The sequence below is a fragment of the Cheilinus undulatus genome, linkage group 1 (assembly GCF_018320785.1).
Source record: "Cheilinus undulatus linkage group 1, ASM1832078v1, whole genome shotgun sequence".
Taxonomy (NCBI): domain Eukaryota; kingdom Metazoa; phylum Chordata; class Actinopteri; order Labriformes; family Labridae; genus Cheilinus; species Cheilinus undulatus.
Window position 1 is genome coordinate 23957887 of NC_054865.1, and position 23478 is coordinate 23981364.

The window sequence follows — 23478 nt, forward strand, 5'->3', positions numbered from 1 at the left end:
CCAGAGTCAGGGCCCAACCAAACCCATAAAACATTTTCTAATTAGGGATGCTTGATATTGTTTTTTTTTTTTTTTTTTGCTGTTATCTGATATGATGATATTCAATAAATAATTTTAATTGATAAGATATTTAAATGTAGTGAATTCCTTAAAACACAAAATTTTAAGTTTGAGGATGAACCAATGAATAAATTTCAGTCCTTAAAACAGAATTTAAAGTGTAAGTACTGATGATGGATAGAGAAAAAGACTTCAGCTGATGTAGTCTGTTAGTCCAGCCCAAAACTCTGCTAACTTACTTTTTTAGGTGGCCAACGTTTACCAGTGAAATAGATAGATTTTTATAGCCAAAATATCAATGTAAATATTGACAGAAATTTCTTATGTCTATACAGATAATTCAGTTTTTACTTCTAATATCTGCTGACCAATATTAAACTGGTAATATTGCACATTCCTATGTCTTAATCTTAAACCTGAAATAATATGATGCAAGAGATACATTAATGGGGTGAATGAAATGTATGATTTATGACCATCTTTTTATTAATCAGTCTACCTAGCTATATGGACTATTAATTTTTTTCCTAATTCTGCCTTCATAGTGCTTTAGGATGTTTGATGGCAGTCTTAATAGGGCTGAATGGTTTAAGGAATCTCATTACGATTATTTTGACTCATACTGCATAAGCATTAGAATTGTATGGATGAGAATGATCATTTTGATGTCATTCTCATTTTAATAAGAAAATACATTTAAAACAAAGAAAGTAGATGTTTATTGCAAACTATTCTGGGAAAAAATGACACTTGAATGTTTGAATGACATGTAGAGCATAACATTTCTGCTGCAAAATATGTATTTAACTGGTATTTTGACATACATTTAAGTTTAAAGAAATACCTCACCTGCAATATGAAAGTAGAAGTTGCCCATATTGCTTTGATTTAATCTAAATTTTGATTAATTGCCAAGCCTTAGTTCCTGGTATCCAAATAAAGTACAGCTCCCAGTATAAAGCTTTAAAACTCCACCTTTGTATCTGATATCAATAGGAAACAGGCTGATCAAAACAGATGTTTGACTAAATTTAACTCAAAAAATTCATGGTATATCACTTGAATTTAAATACATTAGAATAAGGTAGGTTAAAAAACAGCAGGGTCTACAGTGTTTACCAGTGCTATACATTACAGGTACTGAGGTCAGTTACACGTGCCATTATCTCAGTTACATCTCTATGTGCAACCCTCCACTGGTGTAGTTTGAGCGTGAGTACAATGAACAGATTCAATAAAAGTGCAAGAGTTTTTAACATCAATTAGGATATAACCGTCTTCTCCTGCCCTCAACAAAAAGTGACCTGTGCTTCATCGCTTCGACAAACGTTCCCTCTGTCGCCGTCTGTCCATATCTGCCACTCATACTTCTGTTACGACCCCGAGGCCACACTTAACCGAGCGGTGGGTGCTTTCTGCATGAGTGTGTCTCCCTTTGCAGCAGAATGGAGCCTTTCTTCATGTGTCCTTACACTAACTCTACAATGAATATGTGTCCCCATTCTTCCCATTTCCCTTGTGCATGTTGGGTTATGTGCATAGATGTGTGTCAGTGTTGTATTCTGTGCGAGTCTGTCCTAGTTATCATGTTTTCCAGTGCATGACTATGTGGGGCGTGTGTGCATGCACAAGTCAATGCATGTGTGCAGATATATGTGAGCAATTATTCTGACGGTTAGGGCAATTGCCCCGCATCTCCCATCACAAAGAGAATATTGATATTAAGTGGTCTAACTATGCCACCCAACAGGAGAGGAGGGAGAAGGCAATTAGCTTTCTGTGGAGGACAACTGCGGGGAATTGTCAGGCATTTTGTTGTAAGTTGTGATAGAAGAGCAGCGATAGAAACCAAAGAAGTAAAATACTGGCCCGAGGGGGATACTGTCGCCGTGGGGATGGTGAGACTGAGAAAAGAGGATGAAAGAGAAAGACGAAATGTAATGCATCACCTTTAAGCAACTGATTTCTCTCTGTGTGTTTCCTTCCATCAATGAGTAGTGGCCTGAATCCCCTTAATAACAGAGGAGAGAATTCACCTCCATTCACAGACAACAGGTACACAATAGAGCTGTGTGCTGGATGCTGTGCAATTTTTCTCAGCCGACATCAAAGTGACCACATTCACAGTGCACCTGCTCCTGATGGACCTACCATACACCTAAACAAAGGCTGAGCCTGAAAGGCACTAGTTCATTTGATTGACTACATTACTGAAATGTGATTTATAAATGAGAGACCTGCAGTTTATTGCAATTCCCTAAAGTAGGTATTTTATTCACAAAATCACATAAATACTTCCTGCATCAGCATTCAAGTGCCTACGTAGGCCTTCTTGATGCATATGTAGCTTTAATGTTTCAGTGGGTTTTTGCTGATATGAATTTATGTGGCCTATTTTGCAGCTTTCTTATAACATGTGCAAACCTTTTAAAAAGGACCCTACACTCATGCTTCTCTTGATGCAGTAAGGGCACTATGTAGACAAAGCCACTCTGTTACACTTAAGCTCTGATTAAAACAACCAGATAAAATTAGCTAAATCCAAGGAATACAGAGTAAGACATGTAGCTCAGTTTAACAAACAAAAGCATGAAATAAAATCTAGATTTATAGAGTCACCATGTAAACCACGTACCAAAGCATCATCCATCATGCAGTGCTGCAACTTGATGGCTTGCCCACACAGCTTTAAATGGTATGAATGGGGGCTTGACCTCAGTCATGGCAACTATATATGAAAAACATGTCAGACAGTTCACCATTCACAAACTGATCCTTTATTAGTGTCCTTGGTGCAGCATGAATGGTGCTGATTTATAGTGCATTTGGAAATTACTCAGACCCCCCTAATTTTTTCACTTTTGATATGTTACAGCCTGATGCTGATTCTCAATAATCTACACACTGTACCTCATCATGACAAAGTGAAACCAGATTTTTTGCAAATATATGAAAATTGAAAACTGAAATATTACATTTACATAGGTATTCAGACTCTCAAAATTTAGCTCAGGTTCCTGTCATTTCTCTAGATCTTTGCTGAGATGTCTCTATACCTTGACTTGAGTCCACCAGTGGTAAATTAAATTGATTGAACATGATTTGGAAAGACCCACATCTCTATAGAAGCCCTCACAGCTGACAATACATACTGACATACTGACAAAACCCAGCCATGAGGTCAAAGGAACTCTGCAGAGCTCAGAGACAGGATTGTTGACCTGATCTGGTAACCTGATATGCCAGATGGATTTGTTTCACACATCCATCTGGGAAAGCTTCAACAGGAAACGGTTGGTAAAAGGCAGATGCTTTGAAAAAACTCAGAGTGTGATTGGATGAACGTTCTGTCTGTCACATCTCTGCGGGCCAATGAGAGCAACAAAACACGTGATGTAGCTGCTATCGAGCGCGTGTGCGCAGCTACCGAAGAATAACGTGAAACATGGCGACTGTAGACAAGTAAACACTTGACTTTTGTCGTTTTTGGAAAAAAAAAAAAAAACATCTCACTGCTGCTCTTTGTTCTTCTTTTAACAAAGAACTGTTGTCAAGTTCTGATAAAACTGGAGCATCCACGCTAAGCTCTTCCGCCATAATTGCACCGGCCTCTTGTTGTTGCTTGTTACGTCACGGCTCTGCCGCGCCTAAAAGTACTGCCCCTCCTCGCTGATTGGTCCTATCACTTTCTAACTGGGCCCAAACGGTTCAGATGGGAGCTTTGCAAGATGGATTTGCCAGTGAAAAAACAAGGCAACAGGCGTATCCATGTACTTTGCAAGGTTACAGATCCGGGGAAGGCTACAAAAAATAAAAATAAAACAACTTCTGCTAGACTGAAGGTTTCCAAGAGCACAGTGGCCTCCATATTTCTCAGATGGAAGAAGTCTGGCACAACCAGGACTCTTCTAAGAGCTGGTCACCTGGCCAAACTGAGCAATCGGGGACGAAGGGCCTTATTAAGAGAGATGACTAAGAACACTTAATGCTCATTCTGACTGAGCTCCAGAGATCCTGTGTGGAGACTGGACAAAATTGATATACTTTGTCCGCTCTTGGGCCCTCTATAGAGAGGTGTCAGCCTTTCCAAATCATGGCCAATCAATTTATTTCACCACAGGCGGACTCCAATCAAGGTGTAGAAACATCTCTGCAAAGATGCAGAAAAATGGGAGGAGTGTGAGCTACATTTCAAGTGTTTTGCAAAGAGTCTGATTACTTATGTAAATGTTATACTTGTTTCTTAATTTTTCATATATCTGCAAAAAAATCTACATTTCTGTTTTCACTTTTTCCCGATGGAGTATTGACTATAGATTAATAAGAATGAAAGGATTTCTTTTTCGACTGTGGCATCAGACGGCAACATAACAAAACTGAAATAGGTGAAGGGGGTCTGAATACTTTCCGAATGCTCTATATTTGTAGTATGGGAAACATAATGCAAACTGAATGGTCTATTTTTTCCCCTAAATATTACATGATAAAATATTCATTCATTTGACTACCTAAACCACCATATTAATTTTGTATTTAACTGTTAAATTTAATTACTAATTTAATTCTATACATAAAAATTAGTTCACTTGAGTGAATAATTCACAAAGGAAATTGAGAGCATTCAGAACTGGAAGAGGAATGAGAAGCAGGGTGTTTTTTTTTTTTTTTGACACAGAGGAAAAAAAAACCCTGACGGGTCCACCTCTCACTCAATAGACGGATTAAGTTTCTTTCTCTTTACCCTTTCTCTCCAAAGAAATCCGGGGAAAGAGGGGAGGGAGAAAGAAGAGGGAATAAACTACATGCAAAAAATGACAGACAAAAAAGAGGCACTTAAAAACAGCCAAGTAATGCAAGAAATAACACATGAACAACAGATAGGTACTAATGGCTGGTGCAGGGATCTTGAACGAAAACAATAAAGTAAATGTCACAGCAATTTTGCACAATTAATGCAGTCATTAAATGGCCTTTGCCTGAGGCATGCCACAACAAGATAACACTTATAAAGCATTTTACAGAAATCCTGTGCCATTCAATATTTTTCTCTTATTTAAAAAGTTTTAAGCTTTTTACAGAATTTTGCAAAACAAAAAAGTAATCTTTTTAAATAAAGATTTGACATTAGATGGCAGGTTGTTTCCTTCCATTCTGCATCTTTATCACTTGGTTTGGTACAGTCCACCTCCGAACACACACAAAGACCGATGACAGCAATAGTCCTAAAACAAACGTTTCAACATGATCATCTAATTAGCCATCGAACTAGTTTTACTCTCCTTCTCTTCTTTCCTCGGTGCATCCTCCTCCTCTGTTGGAGGTATAGAGGTGTGTCTGCTGCACTGATCTGGATTCAGCTCCAAACACTGAAGCTTATAAGGGCTTACATAAATATGTAATACTCATGAGTACTTTGTTTAGCCAGTGGGGTTTTGTGTGTGGGTCTGTGTGCATAGTATGCGTGTCATTCAGTGTAGTAGAAAATCCAGTCAGCCAACTCTGCAGAAACTCATATACATTTCCAAGTGTATGAGGAGAAGGAGGAGGGAAAGGAGGGAATGAAAATTGGAACGGAGAAAAGACTTTCCCGGTGGATTAGGGAGTCAAATGGATCGGATAGAGTGTTTAGAGTGTGAGAACCTGAGACGGACACACATATACACACACTGGCTTCCTGAAACTGTCACTGGCTTTGTGCTGTGGTCAGATCAAGGTGACAGGCTTCTGGGTTAAAGACCCCATAGAAACAGCTTCTGAGCTGGCACCAAAGCTGGCATTGAAAAATCCCAGGTTTGTGACCAAAGTAGTTGACAAATACAGCGGTGTTCAACAGAGTGAAAATATCAGATTTAAAATATCTAATCTAGTCCTGGATTCTCACATAACCGATGCTGCTGTTTGCCTTTATAAGGCTTACCAGTGATTTTAATTGACTCTGAGTTGTTGATTTTATGACTACAGCTCTTTGGAGTGCTTTCATTCAAAAACCACTCAAATGCACTCAGATCAGCTAAAGAGCTACAAAATTCAGAAAGATTTTAAGTCTTCTTAGAGAGAAGTACTCTAGATGTTTAAAGTGTTTTCACCAGCTCTTGTATAACCTCAATCCCTTGAGCATGCACATTAGGGAGCCAAAATGTTGATCTTTTAACGCAAAAGCAGATGTTAAGACCATTTCTCACACCTCTTTTAAGCAGAGGAGAAAATCATGCTTTTGGCCACTCAGCCTTGCCATCTGGACACGCTGCCCTCACACGCTTCCCATCTCTTATTCTGCCTCTTGTGCTATCTCTATCTCACTCCCTCTCTCTATCTCACTGTAAAATTAGTCTGTCAGGCCCCGCAGCACAGATGCTGCCAGACCATATCAGCTCTAACTCCATTAGCTTCAATATAACATCAAATTTGTGTAACAATACCTCTCCAATAACTATTACAACTAAATCCTCCATTTCTCTCTGCAGTAGCTGTAATATTCTTGTTTGCTTCACCCTCCCTGCTGCCACTTGATCCCTTTATTTTTCTCCCTCGCACTCAGGCTATTATCTGCATCCTCCGCCACTGCATCTGTGCATTACAGCCAATTACATTTTCTCTCTCTCTCTCTCTCTCTTTCACTCTCTCCCTACAATGTTGGAAAAGTGCATCATTCCAACCACAATCGTCTAGCAATTACATGATCCCTCCATCCTCCTCTGCCTACTTTTTCAAATACCATTATTTTCCTGATGATGCCTCATTTATGTGCGCTTTAACTGAAAAGACTACACCTCTGACACATTTCTGCATCTCCCTTCATATCGCACACATGATAAAAGCATTTATAAGAAAAATTCACACCACAAAACATACACACACGCACTCTTTCCCCTGGCTATGTGCCCTGTCTCTGCTCTCACACGCCTGTGAGAGAGACAGGCGTTGGCCATGAATAGATGAAGTGAACAGAGTGCGATGCTCTCCTCCCTAATCTCTGAAAAGACAGTTAAGAAAGGGGCACCCTTCTCTCACACTCTCTGCCTCTTTCATTTATTTGTTCGTTTATCCGTGTCCATCCATCGTTCAGTCAGGAGGAGCCGACAAAGCTGTTAATGACATTCCCCTTCACGTTCACTTCCCCTCCTCTTCTCCTCCTATCTTCTTTCTGCTGTATTCATCTCGTATTTTCTTTGCCTCCCATTTACTCCTGGCAATTACGCTGACATGCACTTGTCCTCCTCCTCTACTTTTCCCTCTCCATTTTTCTCTTCCAACATCATCATTCATAGATTTACCTCCTCCTTTTTATCCTTTTACTTCAAGATTGAAAAAAATGATTTGGTAATGCAAAATAGTTTCTCTGTTTTTTCTTGTTCATTTTACAAACCCAATGTTTTTTTCACTTCCTGTGTCACGCGTGTTATGATTTAAAGAAAAATTAGTACGTCACTATTTTTTAAATTCATTTTCTCTTGATTGTCGTGTCCTTAAACACTGACTTTGACCCCTCAAATGATTGCTTACTCTTGTTTATCCTTATTGTGGACATTTCATCCAGCATGCAGCCAGCTCCTTTTTAATTATTTTCTTGAGCGTACAAACATCCATGTTTAGTTTTTATCCTTGTCTCAAAGGCCCACACAACCAGTGCTGATTCTTTGCTGGAAAGACACTTTTGTGTCGGTGATAAATCCAGTGGTTTTTGTTCATGCCTTTCTTCAGCAATTTAATTTTGCTGTGTTATCTGATTGGGGTTTAACTGACCAGAGCTTAGTAGGCTGATAACTGTCTACTTACTCAAGCAATAAATAGAAAGCTACATTAATGTTAACTAGCAACAGGATAATGGTACCAAGTATAACTGAAATCAATATAAATGTACAAAGAAATATATTCATATCAGAAAAGTTGCCATTTTTAGTAGTCTTTGCATCTGCAGCTTAAAGTGATTTTGCTGGGAGAGTTACATCATTTGGCAGACTAGTAAGATATTAGCAAACACAAAAAATAAAAGAAAGTTTAAAATAAAGCCAAAACCTGGGTAGGTTCAAGGAAAGATAGTGTTAAGTCTATAATTTTTGTTCCCAGTTTTCTCCATTTGTGGATAATGGCTCTGACCAGGGTTCGTTGAAGTCCCAAAGCCTTTGAAATGTCTTTGTAACCTTTTCCAGACTGATAGATTTCAATCACTTTGTTCCTCATTTGTTCTTGAATTGATCGTGTCATGATGCGTTTTTTTTTTTTTGATCTTGTAGCCTACGTCACTTTGTCTGACAGCTTCTATTTAAGTGATTTCTTCATTTAACAAATCTGGCGGTAATCAGGCCTGAGTGTGGCCAGTGAAATTGAACTCAGCTTTCTAAAAACTGTGGTTGATTACAGTTTAGTCATGATTTAACAAGGGGGGAATTGCTTTTTTACATAGGGCCAGATAGGTTTGGATTTTTTCCCCTTAATATATATAAAATCATCATTCAAAAACTGCATTCTATAGCCTATTTACTTGGGTTATTTTTGTGAGATATTAAAATTGGTTTGATGATCCAAAATATTTAAGTGTGATAAATATGCAAAAAACTCATGAATCGGGAAGGGGGCCATTACTTTTTCACAGTAGTGTAGCTGAACATAGCTGTTATTCAAGAATATTCATGCAGACTTACATTTACAGGATTTATACAACTTTTACTTAAATTTCAGCATAAATCTCATCAAATGACCATGTTTTATCAATCATCTTGAATTTCTCTTTGTTTTTGTGGAAAGTATGGCCAACCCCACTTTGGGAACCAGTGGTCTAGTGTTTGTGCACAGAGGACTTCAGATAAAAGATTAATTTGAATCGTCCTTATGTCTGACGTCTCCCAGGTTTATACAATTGTTTAGGATTTGAAAATTGTCTATTTGTGGCCAACCTAAGGTGTAAAAATCTTATTATCAACAAGTGAAGCTGGGTGGGAAAGAGTCAATCGTCTACTACAGTTTGAGATCTTTCTTTAAATCATGTCAGCTTTTTCTAGAAAATGATGAACAAGGCAAAAACAATGAACTTTCTTTTCTGTTTCATTGCTGTTACTTTGCTTCACTGACCAACAAAAGCTTGTCTTTCCATTTGTGTGGGTGAAGAGACATTTAATCCTCAACTACATCATGTTTAGCTCTGACTGAAAAGAGTACAGATTTCACAGACTTAAACTCTTATCTTCCAAAATGGCACAAAATAAGACTAAGCCACAAGTATGAACCCTCTATATCCTCACGTTCTCTTTGTTATCATTCCCATCCCTCCTCCTGCTCCTTCTCTCTACGGTTTAGTCCAGAACATGCACTCATCATCCAATTTCCCTCCGCTCCCCTGCTTGTCTGTCCATCTCCCTCCATTCCTTCCTTTCCTTTTCTGCCTATTTAACTACCATGGCAACAGGTGATGTGAAGGCTCTCACAGGGACACGTCTCATTGAGGATAACAGAGCAGAGCGCATGAGTGCATGCAGACACACACTCACTTCCACATGCAAATTTTGGTGGGGCTTCTTTAAGGGATGAAACCATCCAAAAGTATAGAAACCAAGTGTGAACAAAGAGTGGTATATAGAGAGTGTGAAATGAGAGTGAAAGAAACTGAAAGGCATAAGACAGGGGGGGTCACATGAAATGATAAAGATGTAGACAAGGGACCAAAAGTGTGACAATGGAGCTGAATCAGATGGCATCCACACATCTTAACACCATCTAAGCCGCCTGTGCCTTCCATCTGCTTAACACTTACATATACAATCAGAAAAGGTGTGATTTTCTGCTTCTGATTAATTAAAGTGTGTATTTGGCAAACTGGAACTACTGAATTCAAAACTATGAAATGGATATCAGAACATTCTTACATAAAATGGTTCATGTTCAGTTAATAAAAAACAAAGGAGCTCACACATCATCATTAAAATACTCAGACTATTTTTTAACACACGTATCCGGGTCATGGTTGGAGAAAATCAACACTTTATAATAGCAGAATCTGACCATCTTGGTCACTACCTCTGTTAAAACTCAGTCTAGTTATAACCAGCACTGAACCATTGCTTCGGCTGAACGGGATGCAGATTCATAACCAAATAGAAAACCACTTTTTGATTTGTAGGACAGAGAGAGTTTGGGAGGTTGAAATGGACTAACTGAGTGAGTCACAGAGTGAGTAGGAGGCTTACTGGCTAGTGATGGGAGAAACAGACGGGAAATAGATGTACACAAGACAAAGAGCACCACATGAAATAGATAAACCCACTGCATGGCAACCAGCTACTGAACATTCTTATTTCAAAAAAAGAATTGCTGTGCATGAAAAATCACCCAGAGAATACAGAATGACTTTGTGTCTGAACAATACAAGGAGCCTCCTTTTCTTAAATGGGGAAGGATTCTTGTCTTCAAAATTCAAAGTCTGAGCTGATTTAAAGAGTTTAAAAATTCCATGTGATTACATGCTTTTATGTGTGAGCTATTTTAGGAGATCTGAGAGTTGCATGAGTCTCAATAAGTGCACAATTAGTGGCACTAGAGCTCTTAATGCCAACGCCGGTCATGGCCTGCAGAATGCTGAAAATGTTAGAGCTGCCTTGTGTTGAGTGGCTTTGCGTGAGAAGGGGATCAATGATGTGAGTGTTTGTGTGTATGTTAGTGTGAAGCTGGGCTTAACAGTGAGGGTTAAACATCTCTCACCAGACAGACACACATACACATGCAGATCCCAGGCTGGTCATGGGTTAGATTAAGACCATAATACATGGATAACCTATATTTATGTGTTGAACTATGCAGAGCTATATGTGAGGGTATGTGAACTTAACAGGACAGGCTGATTGTGACCCAAAAAATCTGGAAGGACTATATAGAGTCAAGGTAAAGAAAAAAAATATATTTTCAAAAGGGATGCACCCTTATTTTTACCAGTTTACCTGTAAAAGCAGGAGAAGCTGGATGGAGGGACAAAAGAGGATGAACAGATGCAGGAATGGACCCCACATTAACAAGGCAGCAGCAGATAGATACACCTTATGAGATCCAAACTGGGAATTGTGGAGAAAATGGGAAAATGTTGACCATCTGATGCTGACATAATAGCATTAGTTGAATTATAGAAAACAAAGTAAAAATGACATTTCTCCAGAGATTCTCTATGGGGTTCAGGTCAAGCAAGTTGGCTGGCCAATAAATCAGTAATGCAGTGGTCAGCAAACCAGTTTCATGTATTTTGGCTTCACTGTGGGCAGGTGCTACATGCTGCTGGAAAAGGAAATCAGTACCTCCATGAAGCCTCTAAGCAGATGGAAGCATGAAATGCCCTAAAAGGCTGACAGCGTTGACTCTGAACTTGATAAAGCAACAAGAGATCAACACCAGCAAATGGCATGGCACCACAAACCATCACTGACTGTGGAAACTGAAAACACTGGACTACAAGCACCTTGGATTCTGTGCCTCTCAGCTTTTCCCAGACTCTGGGACCTTGATTTACAAATGAAATGCAAAATTTACTCTCATCTAAAAACAGGAATTTGGGCAACTGAGCAACAGTCCAGATGTTTTTCTCTTCAGCCCACGAGAGACGTCGATGACATCTGTGGTTTAGGATTGGCTCAACACTAGGAACGTGACATGTAGCCCATTTGTCTGTCTGTGTGTGGTGGCTCTTGATCAACTGACTCCAGCCTCAGTCCCCTCATTGTGAAGTTCCCCTAAGTTCTTAAATCTGCTTTGTTTGACAATCCTCTGAAGGTTGAGCTCATCCTGTTGCTTTTACCTTCCAGTCAACTTTCCATGAAAATGCTTCGATATGGCACTCTAAGAACAGCCTGTCCTTTCAGCAATGACGTAACGTGGCTTACCCTTCTTGTGAAGGATGACAATGATTGTCTTCTGGACTGTAGTCAAGTCAGCAGTCTTCCCCATGACTGAAGTTGTGTGTACTGAACCAGAGTAAGTGAAACCTTAGCAAATTGCACTTTACCACTAAATTCTAATAGTTTGAGATGGTGGATGTTTGATTTTCATGTAAGCTGCAATAATCAAGATTAAAACAAAAGTCTTGAAAAATTTTCCTCTGTATGGGATGAATCTAGAATATATGAACATTTAATTTTTTTCTAGAAGCACATAGTTTGCAGTCAACACTACTTCTGACATCCCCATTTAGGTTAAAATACCACCAAACATGGATCCAACTGTGCCTATTACTCAAATAATGGGCGGCTAACCCCTTTCTGTAAAATTATAGTGAGAACAGTATCCGTAGTGTTTTATAAATATGAGTGCTTTGGCTTAATATTGGCATGATACCTAATACTAGAACTGGTATTGGTACATGCCTAGTTTTAACATCCTACAAACTGAAGCTGAAAAAGAAAGAACTGAAACAGGGTGGATGCTATTTTACATTTTTGACTTTCTGCAGAACATCAGAGGCACCTTTCTTTTGTATACAATCGTTTATTCTCCCAGCAGAATAGCAAGACAGCTGGTGGTTTGGGGAATTCAAGCAGCATTTCAAGCTGCATCTATTCATGGAGACCTGGGTACTATATTTGCAGTTGGCGACAGAGCAGCAGTATTTGAGCAATAGAAAATCTCTCCAAAGTTTCTTAAATCTCTTTTTGCTTGGCACTGTGAGGGTGGATAAGCAGCGGTGGCAGTAACGCTGATGGAAACAGTCTGCCAAAGCGCAGCACCAGGCCGTGCCTTTGTTCTAAGAATAAATAAATGATTGCTTCATTAAGGCTGGCAGCTTCTATAGACTCTGTCAGAATAAGCAGGATAATCAAGAGTTCAACTGAAATAAACAGGAACTTTTAAACTGAATGAGGACCTGTCTGTCTCCACCAGTGAATGGGGTAATCAGCCTCTTCAGATGCACTGAAAAACCATGAACACACACACAAATACACACTCTCTCACATACACAGGATTCTCATACACAAAATACACCTCTACAAAGCCTATTTCTTTCTTTCCTTTTCACACACACACAAAGACAAAAACACAACAGACCACACTCAAGCACAACAAGTCTCGAACCCTCCAAATTTGGCACACACTAACTCTTTCTGCGGAGGGGACCTGGTGGCCCCAGGGTGGCCCTTTTCAAACAGAGCAGTCTTATTTTGAAGGACAGGACCCCATACTGGGAGAAACACAAACACCGGAGACAGTAGGGTCTAAAGACTTAACACAACCTGTCACTCTGTCAGTATTTCCCTCTTGGTTTCTGATGATGTCCTGCTGATCCAGTGCTTTGCACATTTTCCTCTTTAAACACTTTATCCCTTTGTTTCCTTGCCCCAAGATTAATCTATCAACCCATAAACACAGCACAATCCGCAACTCCTAACATCAGTTTCATTTAAAAAAATCATTGTAAACAAAGCTAATCAAAAGGAAGCATGATGCCATAATTGTCTGGTTGTAAAGGTGTTATCAAACAGGGATGGTTTGCTTGTATAAAAAACAGTTTTTCTAAGTGATTAAGTAGACACCTGTAAGTTTTGACCTTTAATAATTTAAACTGGGTATCATATTCTTCTGATTTACCATGTTAGCATCACATTACTGTCAGATGGCTACTGGTCCATGTAACCAGAACCCTGCTTAATGAAGGCAGAATGCATTACTGTGTTACACCGAGGGAAAAAGGTCAAAGCCAGCTCTCTGCAGTAGTCTTAAATGTATGTAAAGAAAGAAACCAAGTGGATTAAAATCTTTAGGTGGGGTTAAGAGTACAAAGCCTTTAAATCTCAGATGAAAGTGTATATTAAGTAAAACAGAGCAACCTTTCATTGCAGTCTGCTCCCTCCCTGCATTGTCAGTCTGAATGTTGCATTAGAAAGAGAGGGAAAGGCCTCAGTAGACTGCAGTCTTATATCACTAATACACTTACACAGTCTGAGTTGCTTTCAAATGTGGAAATCAGTAACGTGATGCTGCAAAAGGTGGGTTTCTAAATAATCAGGTCATTGCAGAAAACTCCTTCCTTAAATCTAATTTCTACAAATAACCTAATTTTGTAGTCAGCACATAAACAGTGTGACTGACAGCTCTAGATCCCTTCATTCAGAGCTAGGGTTGCTGTCTATTTACTTTACAAACACCGCGCTCTATTGTTAGCCAAATGGGCCGTTCTTAGGCTGACTGCTAGGCCCGGGGCTTTCTAATCTCCTTCACTCCAGGATTCAAATTAAAAGGACTGACCAGGAAAATTCTAAGCAAAGTCACTCAGTCAGTACATTTACAGTGCCTAACACATTTATTAGACCACCCTAACCTTAACCAAAGTAAGGTTTATGCCACAGCTGCCCTAAATTAACAGAATTGGTAATTACCAAAATCATTTTTTATGCTTCTGCAGTGGTTAATACACCAATATGTAGAAGCTCTTTAACCCAAGTGATATTTTTAATGCTAAAGTATCATTATTATTGTTATCCATGAATTTTCAAATTTAGTACTGATTTACAAAAAACTGAAAAAATAGTAAAGCGCATTAATATTTCTTGATTAATATGTCAAATGATAGTTATTTACTTGCATTCCTGAACAGAAAAATTAGTTTTAATGGTTGAATGTTATGCTTGATTCATTTCTGACTTCTCAGAGAAGCCCTGTAAGCCGGCTCAAATTTGGGTGAATTCAGTTTGAAATCCCTCATTCCTGTTTAAAATGGTAAAATGTGGAGAGCTCACTGAAAATGAAAGAGTCTGCATTAAAGCACTTCATGATGCTGGATGGTCTTTGAGGCAAATATGACAGGTGGTCTAATAAATTTGTTAACCACTGTACATGCATAGTAAGGTTAAGCTCCGGTTACAGCTGGATTAAACTGGACTACTGTCCTTGTCCCAGTTTACACGCAGAGCAGGAGTACCAATTTTATAGATGGGAGCAAGCTGTGGTTGATGGTGACGTGCTTCCTTTCTGTTAGAGATCATACTCCACATTTTTACTAATGTATGCACACTACTCCTCTGGCATATGGTGATGGGTACTTGAAAGACAACACAGCTTCTGATATGCTAAACATTTACACACATACACTTCTGGATCAACGTGTGGTATGGAAAATGGAGCATTTCCAGAATTCCTAGTCCAGCTTGGGTCCAGCTGGGACATACATGCAGTAAATTGATCTCCAACTTAATCTCGGTGTGTTAAAGCCTTTGCACACTGAGTCTGTTTTCTTTTTTGTTTTTTTCCCAAAATTGAGACGCACAAGGAACGATAAACAATCTTATGTTGTGCTAATCATGTTAAATGGGAGATTGACTGCTCAGAGCAGTGGTTAAAGCTCCTCTCTCCCTCTCACACTGAAACCTCACTTTAAACACTGTGATTTGATACTGTGGAGCTTCCAAGATAAAGGCTAAAATTTGTACTCACAGCCATCTAACTATTTTCTTCACCATTTTGCCACGTTTTGCAAAATTTTTTTGCAATAAATAGAAGAACAAAACACATCAGACTCAGCAAGTTTGAGAGTATGACATTTTTTTAAAGGATTTGGAATTTGAAAAACACATCCAAGAATAATGGATTCAGTGTGGAAAGGACTTTTGTCTGACGTAAAGATATTTCATAGAATATGATTTGAGTCGGACTAATGCATGCATTTCAAAAGACCCGTTTTGATCAGAATAACTCAATACATCCAAATTTTCCAAATGCATTAAAATCTACTCATGAAGTATATCAGCACAGAATAAAATTCTAATTAGTTATTTCTTAAAAAAGCAGATTTTGAGAGTGGAAAAATGATGTCAACTTCCCTATCTGAAGAAAATTGTACTTGAAAATAAGTAAACAATGCATTATGTATGGTAAGATATGGGTTTACTTTAATATACAGTTGTATGTATAATGCAATGAAAATCAATGTGCCCTTTTCACTGTGGATATTTTGACATGCCTGGTACTGACCTTATCAAAAATAGAACAAAACACAGAAAAAAAATGCTCAAGCCATTGTCTTACTTTTGGCTTACTGATTTGAGTAATTGGAAAAATTAATCTAGCTTTAAAAAGGCAGAGAATGCCTATTCTGATCTACTCTACACCCAAATAACAGTCCACTGCACGGAGCCAAATTTCTTCCCATTTACTCAAGACTGAAATCTTTAGCCAAGCAGACATCTGGGCTGCCAAGGCCTTAGGCATGGCAACTCTGGCGTGATGCGTGCCCATTTATTTAATTATTTATTTTTCAAAGGACAAAAAGGACAAGATGAGCAATTTCTCTGTTTCATAACTGTCTTTAGTTCTATTTGAAGGCACACTGCAGCCACAACAGTTTCTCCTTGAATCTCTGCCTGTTACTGCACCAAAATCACTAGATGATAAAAAAAAGATACTCTAAACTGGTTTACAACATGCATGGATGTCTTGATATCAATAGTTTTAAGTAATAATTTACATCAATGAGACACTATATTATTTGTAATTCTCCTTTTTAACTGGTACTGCCAACTGCATAATAATCAACCAACCATAAAACCTAGAATTACAAAAAGATTCTGAAATGTAAAAATTAGTCTAACTATTTGAGATAAAATCAGTTCACAGGCCCAGCTTTAGGATGGGAATTGACTAAACTGTTAGTGTTTAATGAGGCATCACACCATATTCCGTTCTGAAGAAAGCTCTGTTTTATAAAAAAAGAAAAAGAACAAGACATTAGACTCAAGCCATCAGATCAATTATTGTCTCTTGGAGCAGACAGACAATCCCAGTGATGTCACATCTTAATCTCTTTGCTTTACATGGACTACCAATAATGTCAAGACCTACAGCACATTCCCCTGAGAAACATAACATGCTGTGGCAGATGGACAGTACAGGCCACATTTCTGAGAGACATGCAGACACAAAAGCACGCAATTGCACACACGCACACACCAACACATTTCCAAAGAAATCATTTCACACGTCAGAAAATCTCTCATTCGAAATTCATTTCCCTTCTCTTCCACGTCCCCCTCTCATGTTTCAGTCTCTCATACCCTCTCCTCACAGGTTTAATTGACTATTGTGGCAGGTGGGGTGGTGGTTTGTCTTTGGGAATCAATGTCTTCATTGTGAGCCTGAGAGAGAGATTAGCAGGTAGTTAGCACTAGTGAGATATGACAGCTGGCACCGTTAACCTCCCGTCACTCACAATTGTACACATACAGGAAGTACTATACAGTTAGCCTAAAGCCATGCTCATCACTAACTTCAACACTAACACATGAAGGAAATATTGCTCTGTAGCCTGTCACTCAAACACCAAATAAATGCGTACGGAGTTTTTAATCACTCGCACACAGACAGGGAGAATCCTTTTTTACTTTTACCTGGATAACTACTAAAGTGGCAGAAGGAGGAAAGGTAATATTTTCAATGTCAGCCAAATCTGATGATCCAGTGATGGCACAACTCCAAATTACTCACATGGACCCTGGGCTACAATTCTTTCTTAGTCCAGGGCTTGAATATGTCACAACCTTTTACTTGAAGACAGCTCACAACCAAAGTAAATAGAATACGACAGCTTTAGCACACTGGACTGATTCATATACTACTATGTATGAAAGCCAAGGCATGCTGGCTTCACTACCCAGGCAGAGAGAACATTCATCATGTGATGTGACCCAAAAAGTGATTACAACAGCTGCTGACAATGGCTCCAGTTTCATGAAGGCATCTGGAGCACTTCATGCTAATTTAGTAGCAGTTGTTTTTGCTTATTCCCTCTATCACACACAGATAATTGTTTTTAATAATCTTAACTGTTGCTTGTCTATACTTTATCAAATACCCTCCTTTGAGGATGATTTAAGTTATTCAAATATTACATTCCTTGCATGCAAAGAATTAATCTATATTATTAGGTTTTTTTTAGAAATTGTAAATAAACCTTGTCAAACTGATTTTGTAAAACAAAAAAAAAAAAACTAATGTTACTACAGCAATAGAAAATAATCTGCATAGTTTCCATTTCTGAAACACATTTGGACATTTGAGATTCTGTGGACTAGACAGGTGGTCATCAACTAGCAGCCCCCAGAAAGCTCCTCATCTGGCACCCAAAAATGATTAGCCTATGTTCAGAAAATGTAAGGAGGAAAATAAATGTCTTGATTTTGAGGGTATTCTTTGTCTTTTTAAGCCCTACAGCTATTAAATCAACCCCAAAACAATCAAGACTGCAACAGTTTTATCAGGAAGACCTAATGTTTAAGCAGATTTTTACAGAAAACCATCAGTTACACATTATGAGTTAATAAGGTGCATCATAAAAACATACCTCTCAGTCCAATCCTAATCTAATTTATAATTTTCTGTTTCAACTTTACACTTCTTTCTCTTGGAGACTTCAATATTTCTGCCTTTGAATAAAAACAAAGACCAGTTTGCAGCATATTACCGGATGCAGCATATTAGCATCAAACCCAGTGAAGGACAACATGGAAGCCCTGGAAATAAGTATTTCGATAGGCCCCTTGTGGCTGGCTAGGTGATAGGGGCTGATCTCATGACTAACACCTAAAGATTAGATACATGTTGAATGAAAATATATATACTAATACAATAATATGTTAATTAGACCAAAATATGTAAATATTTGAACGTCCAGCCTCAAAGCATCTGTCCAGGCAACATCTGGCCCTTGTTTACAATGTAGTTGATGACCCCTGGACTTGACTCTACATCAGTTTTTCCCACTGAGCATCATTTGATTTTCCTGTTGATTATTTTTTCAGTTGTTGGAAACTGATCATGGGCAATCAATGATCAATCAATGGGCCCGTTCTCATAATCCTGCTAGATTAGCTAGATTAATCCCATCCTGTCTATATAATAATGTAAAAGTTATATTTATTGTTACATTTGACATTCTGTTTTCTCTGTGCTTACTGATACTAAGATAGCCTAATCATTGCAGCCAATTCACCAAAGTAATTTCCAAGAAAACAGTCCAATTCTATCACCATTATTTCAAGCAGAGTCAAAGAATCACTTGCACACTTGTTGCTGCACATGAACCACTGCAAATGCATGTATGGGTTTGTGAAAATACACACACAAGTTGGTATTAACCAGCCACTGTCCAAAGACAGATTTTATTTAATTTCCTCCAGTCTTCCTGGCAGGACTACCATGCCCGCTTGGAGCAGACCAGAGCAGGAAAACTTCAGGGGCTCATGTTGCTGCTCAGCCATCTTCAAAAAAGATGTCTCCTCTATGACTGCAGGGACTGTGGGTGTCAGTTACTTGGCTCCTTCTTCATCTGGGTCAAATCAAGTTCAACAACAGACGTCTCATACAATCCCTTATGCTGTGTTTTGACATTTCACTAGAGAATTCATTCGACTTGAATATTTGCACGGTTCTTATTGTGATGAGTGAATCCTGTGCCTCAGTTAGTGTTACCATGGGTTTGAAACACGCTGAGCAAATTCAAAATGCATGCCTGTCAATCCAAAATAAAGCTGAATGCCTCTGTTTTCTGAAGAGGGAAAAGGGAGTGCCTGACAGCAGTGATCCACGGCGTATTTTGACAAGAGAAAATGTTGGAAATCCCTCTCTGTGATTAAATATTCAGAGAGCTGCAGTACAGAGAATTTCAGTTTGATCTTTTGGCTGACATTCATCTGCTTTTTGACATGGGAAAATATTAACTAAACATCAACTCAAAATAAAAATCCCCCAAGATTAAACATGCAATATGCACACTGCCAACACGGGCCTTGTCCAAATTCATCTGCTTTTCAACAGGGGTAATTTAATATGCCAACTATGAACAGCTGGAGGCAGATTTAATACTACTGACTATTTGTTATCCTTCAATGTAGCTTAAACTATAAACCCCAGTGTATACGTGGTAGCCAAAACATGGCTTAATCAACATATGTAGTGGGACTGAGACTCAAATACATGTGGATGGATAAAAACATGCAAAAAATCTCAGTGTCTGGAGATTCAAACAACCTCTTAAGGTTTTGCGTCTTTGTTTTATCATTGGTATAACTGATCCTCATTATAGCTAGGAAATTACAAGGCAGATGTGCAATAGTTTAGTACTGTACAACCACACCCAACACATAAATGTCCAAATCTCAAACACAGTGCCATCCAGGGCCTTTGGTCCAGACAAAACTGGTAATTACAGTCTAGTTATTGAGCAACACCTCGCTCTGTGCTGTTTCTCTCTCTCTCTGAGGAATAACAAAGGAGAGGTAACATGATATCGATGGATAGTGTGCGTCTGTTGCATTCAGACGGAGTGTAACAGGGCAGTTTTCCACCTTAAAAAAAATGCTTTTATACACTTAAAAACATTCATCAAGAAGTATCTGTCATGTAAATTTGTGATTCTAAACTACTACTATTACTGCTGTTCCTACTGACTATCATCCACTAAGAGGAAAGGCTGTGAGTGAGTCCATCCATACACATCCATCTTTGTCTACCTAGAACAGTGACATGTAGTGATGGAGCTGTAACATGAGGAGATCACCTATCACCTTTCCTCAACTGTTTCACTGCTCCTGGTACCTCTTTGATATTCCACGCCTGTGTGAGAGCCACTTTACTCCTACATGAAGTGTGGCTCTATGTATCCAATTTGTTCAACAACAGCATGCAGATAATGCATAATGGGTTGATATTTTTTTAAAAGCAACACTTTGCTTATATTGTGGAGCTGGACTGTCCAATTGTTTCTGTGCAGTTTTTGATGATGGGGATATGGGTGTCAAAGAGTTGATAACTTGTATTGTTTTATGTTTGCACAGAACATAAAAATGTCAAAAACTTGACTATAATTATTAACAGAACTACAACAATGTGTAACAAGAGTCATCTGCCAACCAACAGCACAATAATTCTAAGGAATATTCCCAAAGACCTGAAGTCTTTAAAACAAGGCAATTGCTGGAAGTTTTAATTAATAGAAATGTTTCAAACTTACCCCACCACAGATCATTGCTTTTCAGTCTCTCTTATTACAAGCAATCAATAATTTCACCCTTGTTACAGCAGCTATACAATTTCACAATGACACCAAACAAAACAGGCAAGCTGAACAGCACATTCAAATGTCTTACCTCCATGGCGAGTGCAGCCGTTTGCTGGTCGTAGTGATTCAGTAAATTGGGCATAAAGGTGGTGTTGTAAGGCAAATCCTGGCACATTCTCAGTCTGATGGGCTCACAGCTGAACTCACTGTGGCTCTCTATGGACTCCATGTGAATGGACAGAGCGGGTGTAACCAGGGAGAAAAGGAGTAGAAAGACAGAGGGGAGAGGAAGACAGACTGAAATGCCTTGTCTGCAGCACATGATTGTAGTTTTTGGAAGCCAGTTTTTCATACATCTTCTTTTAACAGGCGAGTGCATCTTTCCATTAGACATTTCTCCACAGGGCCTCAGATGGATGACTTAATCATCACACAACATCTTTGCAGGAATTATTTTAAAGCGGCTTTACATTAAAAGTAACGGAGCCCATTTTTACTGCCAGTGGTGGTAGAGGTGACAGCAAAAAAAAAATCACGAGACCCTGACTATGCTGTCCAAATTCATCTGTAGTCCACGAATGGCATTTTCTTTGTATCAGTCTTAAAATCAAAAGGACCTATCTATTGTCCTTTTTGCTTTTTGTGCAGTGTTTGAGTATTGGTAATCCTCTGGTCAAGGACAGATTCCTCTTGTTCCATCCTCAGACTGAAAGCGTGTCCCTGAGATAATAGCTCCACCAAGAGCACTCTGCTGGAGGCCTCCTCCGGGTTGCTGCATGTCTCTTACTTCCACTACATTTGGTTATTTCCCCCTCACTCCATTTTCTCTGATATTTCAGAGCCTCAAACATGTCATTATCTTCCACATTATTCCACAGATTTCTCTTGAAGACAGCAGAATCCTTTCTTTTGCATTCAGCTGCCACACTGGAGTGTATCCATCAAGCAGGTCCTGCAGGTTTAAACACACAAAGAAGAAAGGCCTGATGGTCAAACAAGCAGAGTGAGAGAGCTTGCTTTGAATAAAGTTGTATGTGGTGTTGTCTCTTTATCGGCCACACCCTTGCATCAGTATAAATTGGAATTAAAATATCTTTTTAAATTTGCATTGTTTCTCCATGGGTATTACATACGGTGTTATAATAACAGCCACACGTGAAGGACAATCAGTGTAACGAGCGCTTGTTTCAGCGAGGTCAAATGCAGTTCATGTTTAGGACTACATCTTAAAAGCAAACCCCAACAACTAGCTACCTTTTCCACATGCAGGTCTATGTGAACGTTACACCTGCGGATCATCAGACACTCCCCAGTCTCGTGTTTGTGTGAGGTTTGCCGGGCAACACTAGCGCTCCCCTGCGATGTTTCACACTCTGGGTCTCTCTGTCTTTATGGCTGACTAACACAGTAAACTTTGAAATAACTTAAGTAATATGTCATTAAAGTAAGCGTGCTTATTAAGTGTGTGTTCATCGAGTTTTGTTTTCACCTGCGCCTGTCTCAGCCGACCGTTACTGGGCACGAGCTAACTTGCCTGTAACCCCAGCAACGCTGATAGCCTAGCTTAATGAAATCAGCGTAAATATGAAAACGTTAACTATTACGGAGCAGGAGCACCTCTGTCCAGTAAACAGTACAGGTTACATCCCTTTTACCGTTATCTCTCTTTACAGAAGAACACCATAAAGCGTTTTAATGACGGCTGCAGCGAGGTCTCTTCTCTCTACTGAATCAACAATCACACAGGGTGACACGCCAGGATCACATCCAGAGCCTATCAATCTTGGGAGCAGTGAGCGTTTGTCACCGCAGTGTCTTCAACCTTACACCGCGCTAACAGTACCCGCTATTCTTTGCACTCACCAATGGTGTAAGAATTTCCTTTGTAGCCGACAGTACTGTTCAATATAAATCTCATAGTTCCTGTGTAAGGTTAAAATGATAAAGGCTGTACCTTCTGTGAAGAATATCGAGCAGCAGCTTGGGCGCTCCTCGGCTCCGTTCACTGCAGCACTTCTCTTCGTTGTTCCACTGTTTGCAGCTGGTTGCCTGCAGCGTGCAGCCCACACATCGTGACCGCGAATTCGTCGTGAGCGCGCAGACATGACTCAATTGGCCCCAGCCTCCAAACTGGGCATAGGGTACATGCAGCTGAGAGTTCACTGTTTGCTTCTGTAATACAAATATAGTGTGATGGATATTTTTTGTGAGTCCCTAACTGTAAGCATAATGTGTAGTTATTTTTGGAGAGTGCAGTTGATCTAAGACATGCTGATTGTGGAATTACTGGGAATACCGGATAAGCCACAAGTGCCTACTGTCCTTGATAGCTGGGGTCAGTGTTTGATTTCTACCCAATTGATTTGGGTTATAGAGACTTCATTGAATAATTGGTTACAGCC

The 23478-nt window shown here is 39.1% G+C and overlaps 1 protein-coding gene and 1 long non-coding RNA gene across 2 annotated transcripts in view; one reads left to right on the top strand and one right to left on the bottom strand.

Moving 5' to 3' along the window:
• The window catches only part of LOC121513993 (frizzled-3-like), a 37713-nt gene extending 14582 nt beyond the window's left edge, over window positions 1–23131 (bottom strand). The window contains exons 1-2 of the mRNA XM_041794048.1: window positions 23031–23131; window positions 21165–22028 (exon numbers count right to left, since the gene is read on the bottom strand). Of these exons, the coding sequence (XP_041649982.1) occupies window positions 21165–21470 (306 nt within the window). The 5' untranslated portion in view covers window positions 21471–22028; window positions 23031–23131. The remainder of the gene's footprint in view (window positions 1–21164; window positions 22029–23030) is intronic.
• The window catches only part of LOC121514020, a 52823-nt gene that overhangs the window by 14663 nt on the left and 14682 nt on the right, over window positions 1–23478 (top strand). The window lies entirely within an intron of this gene.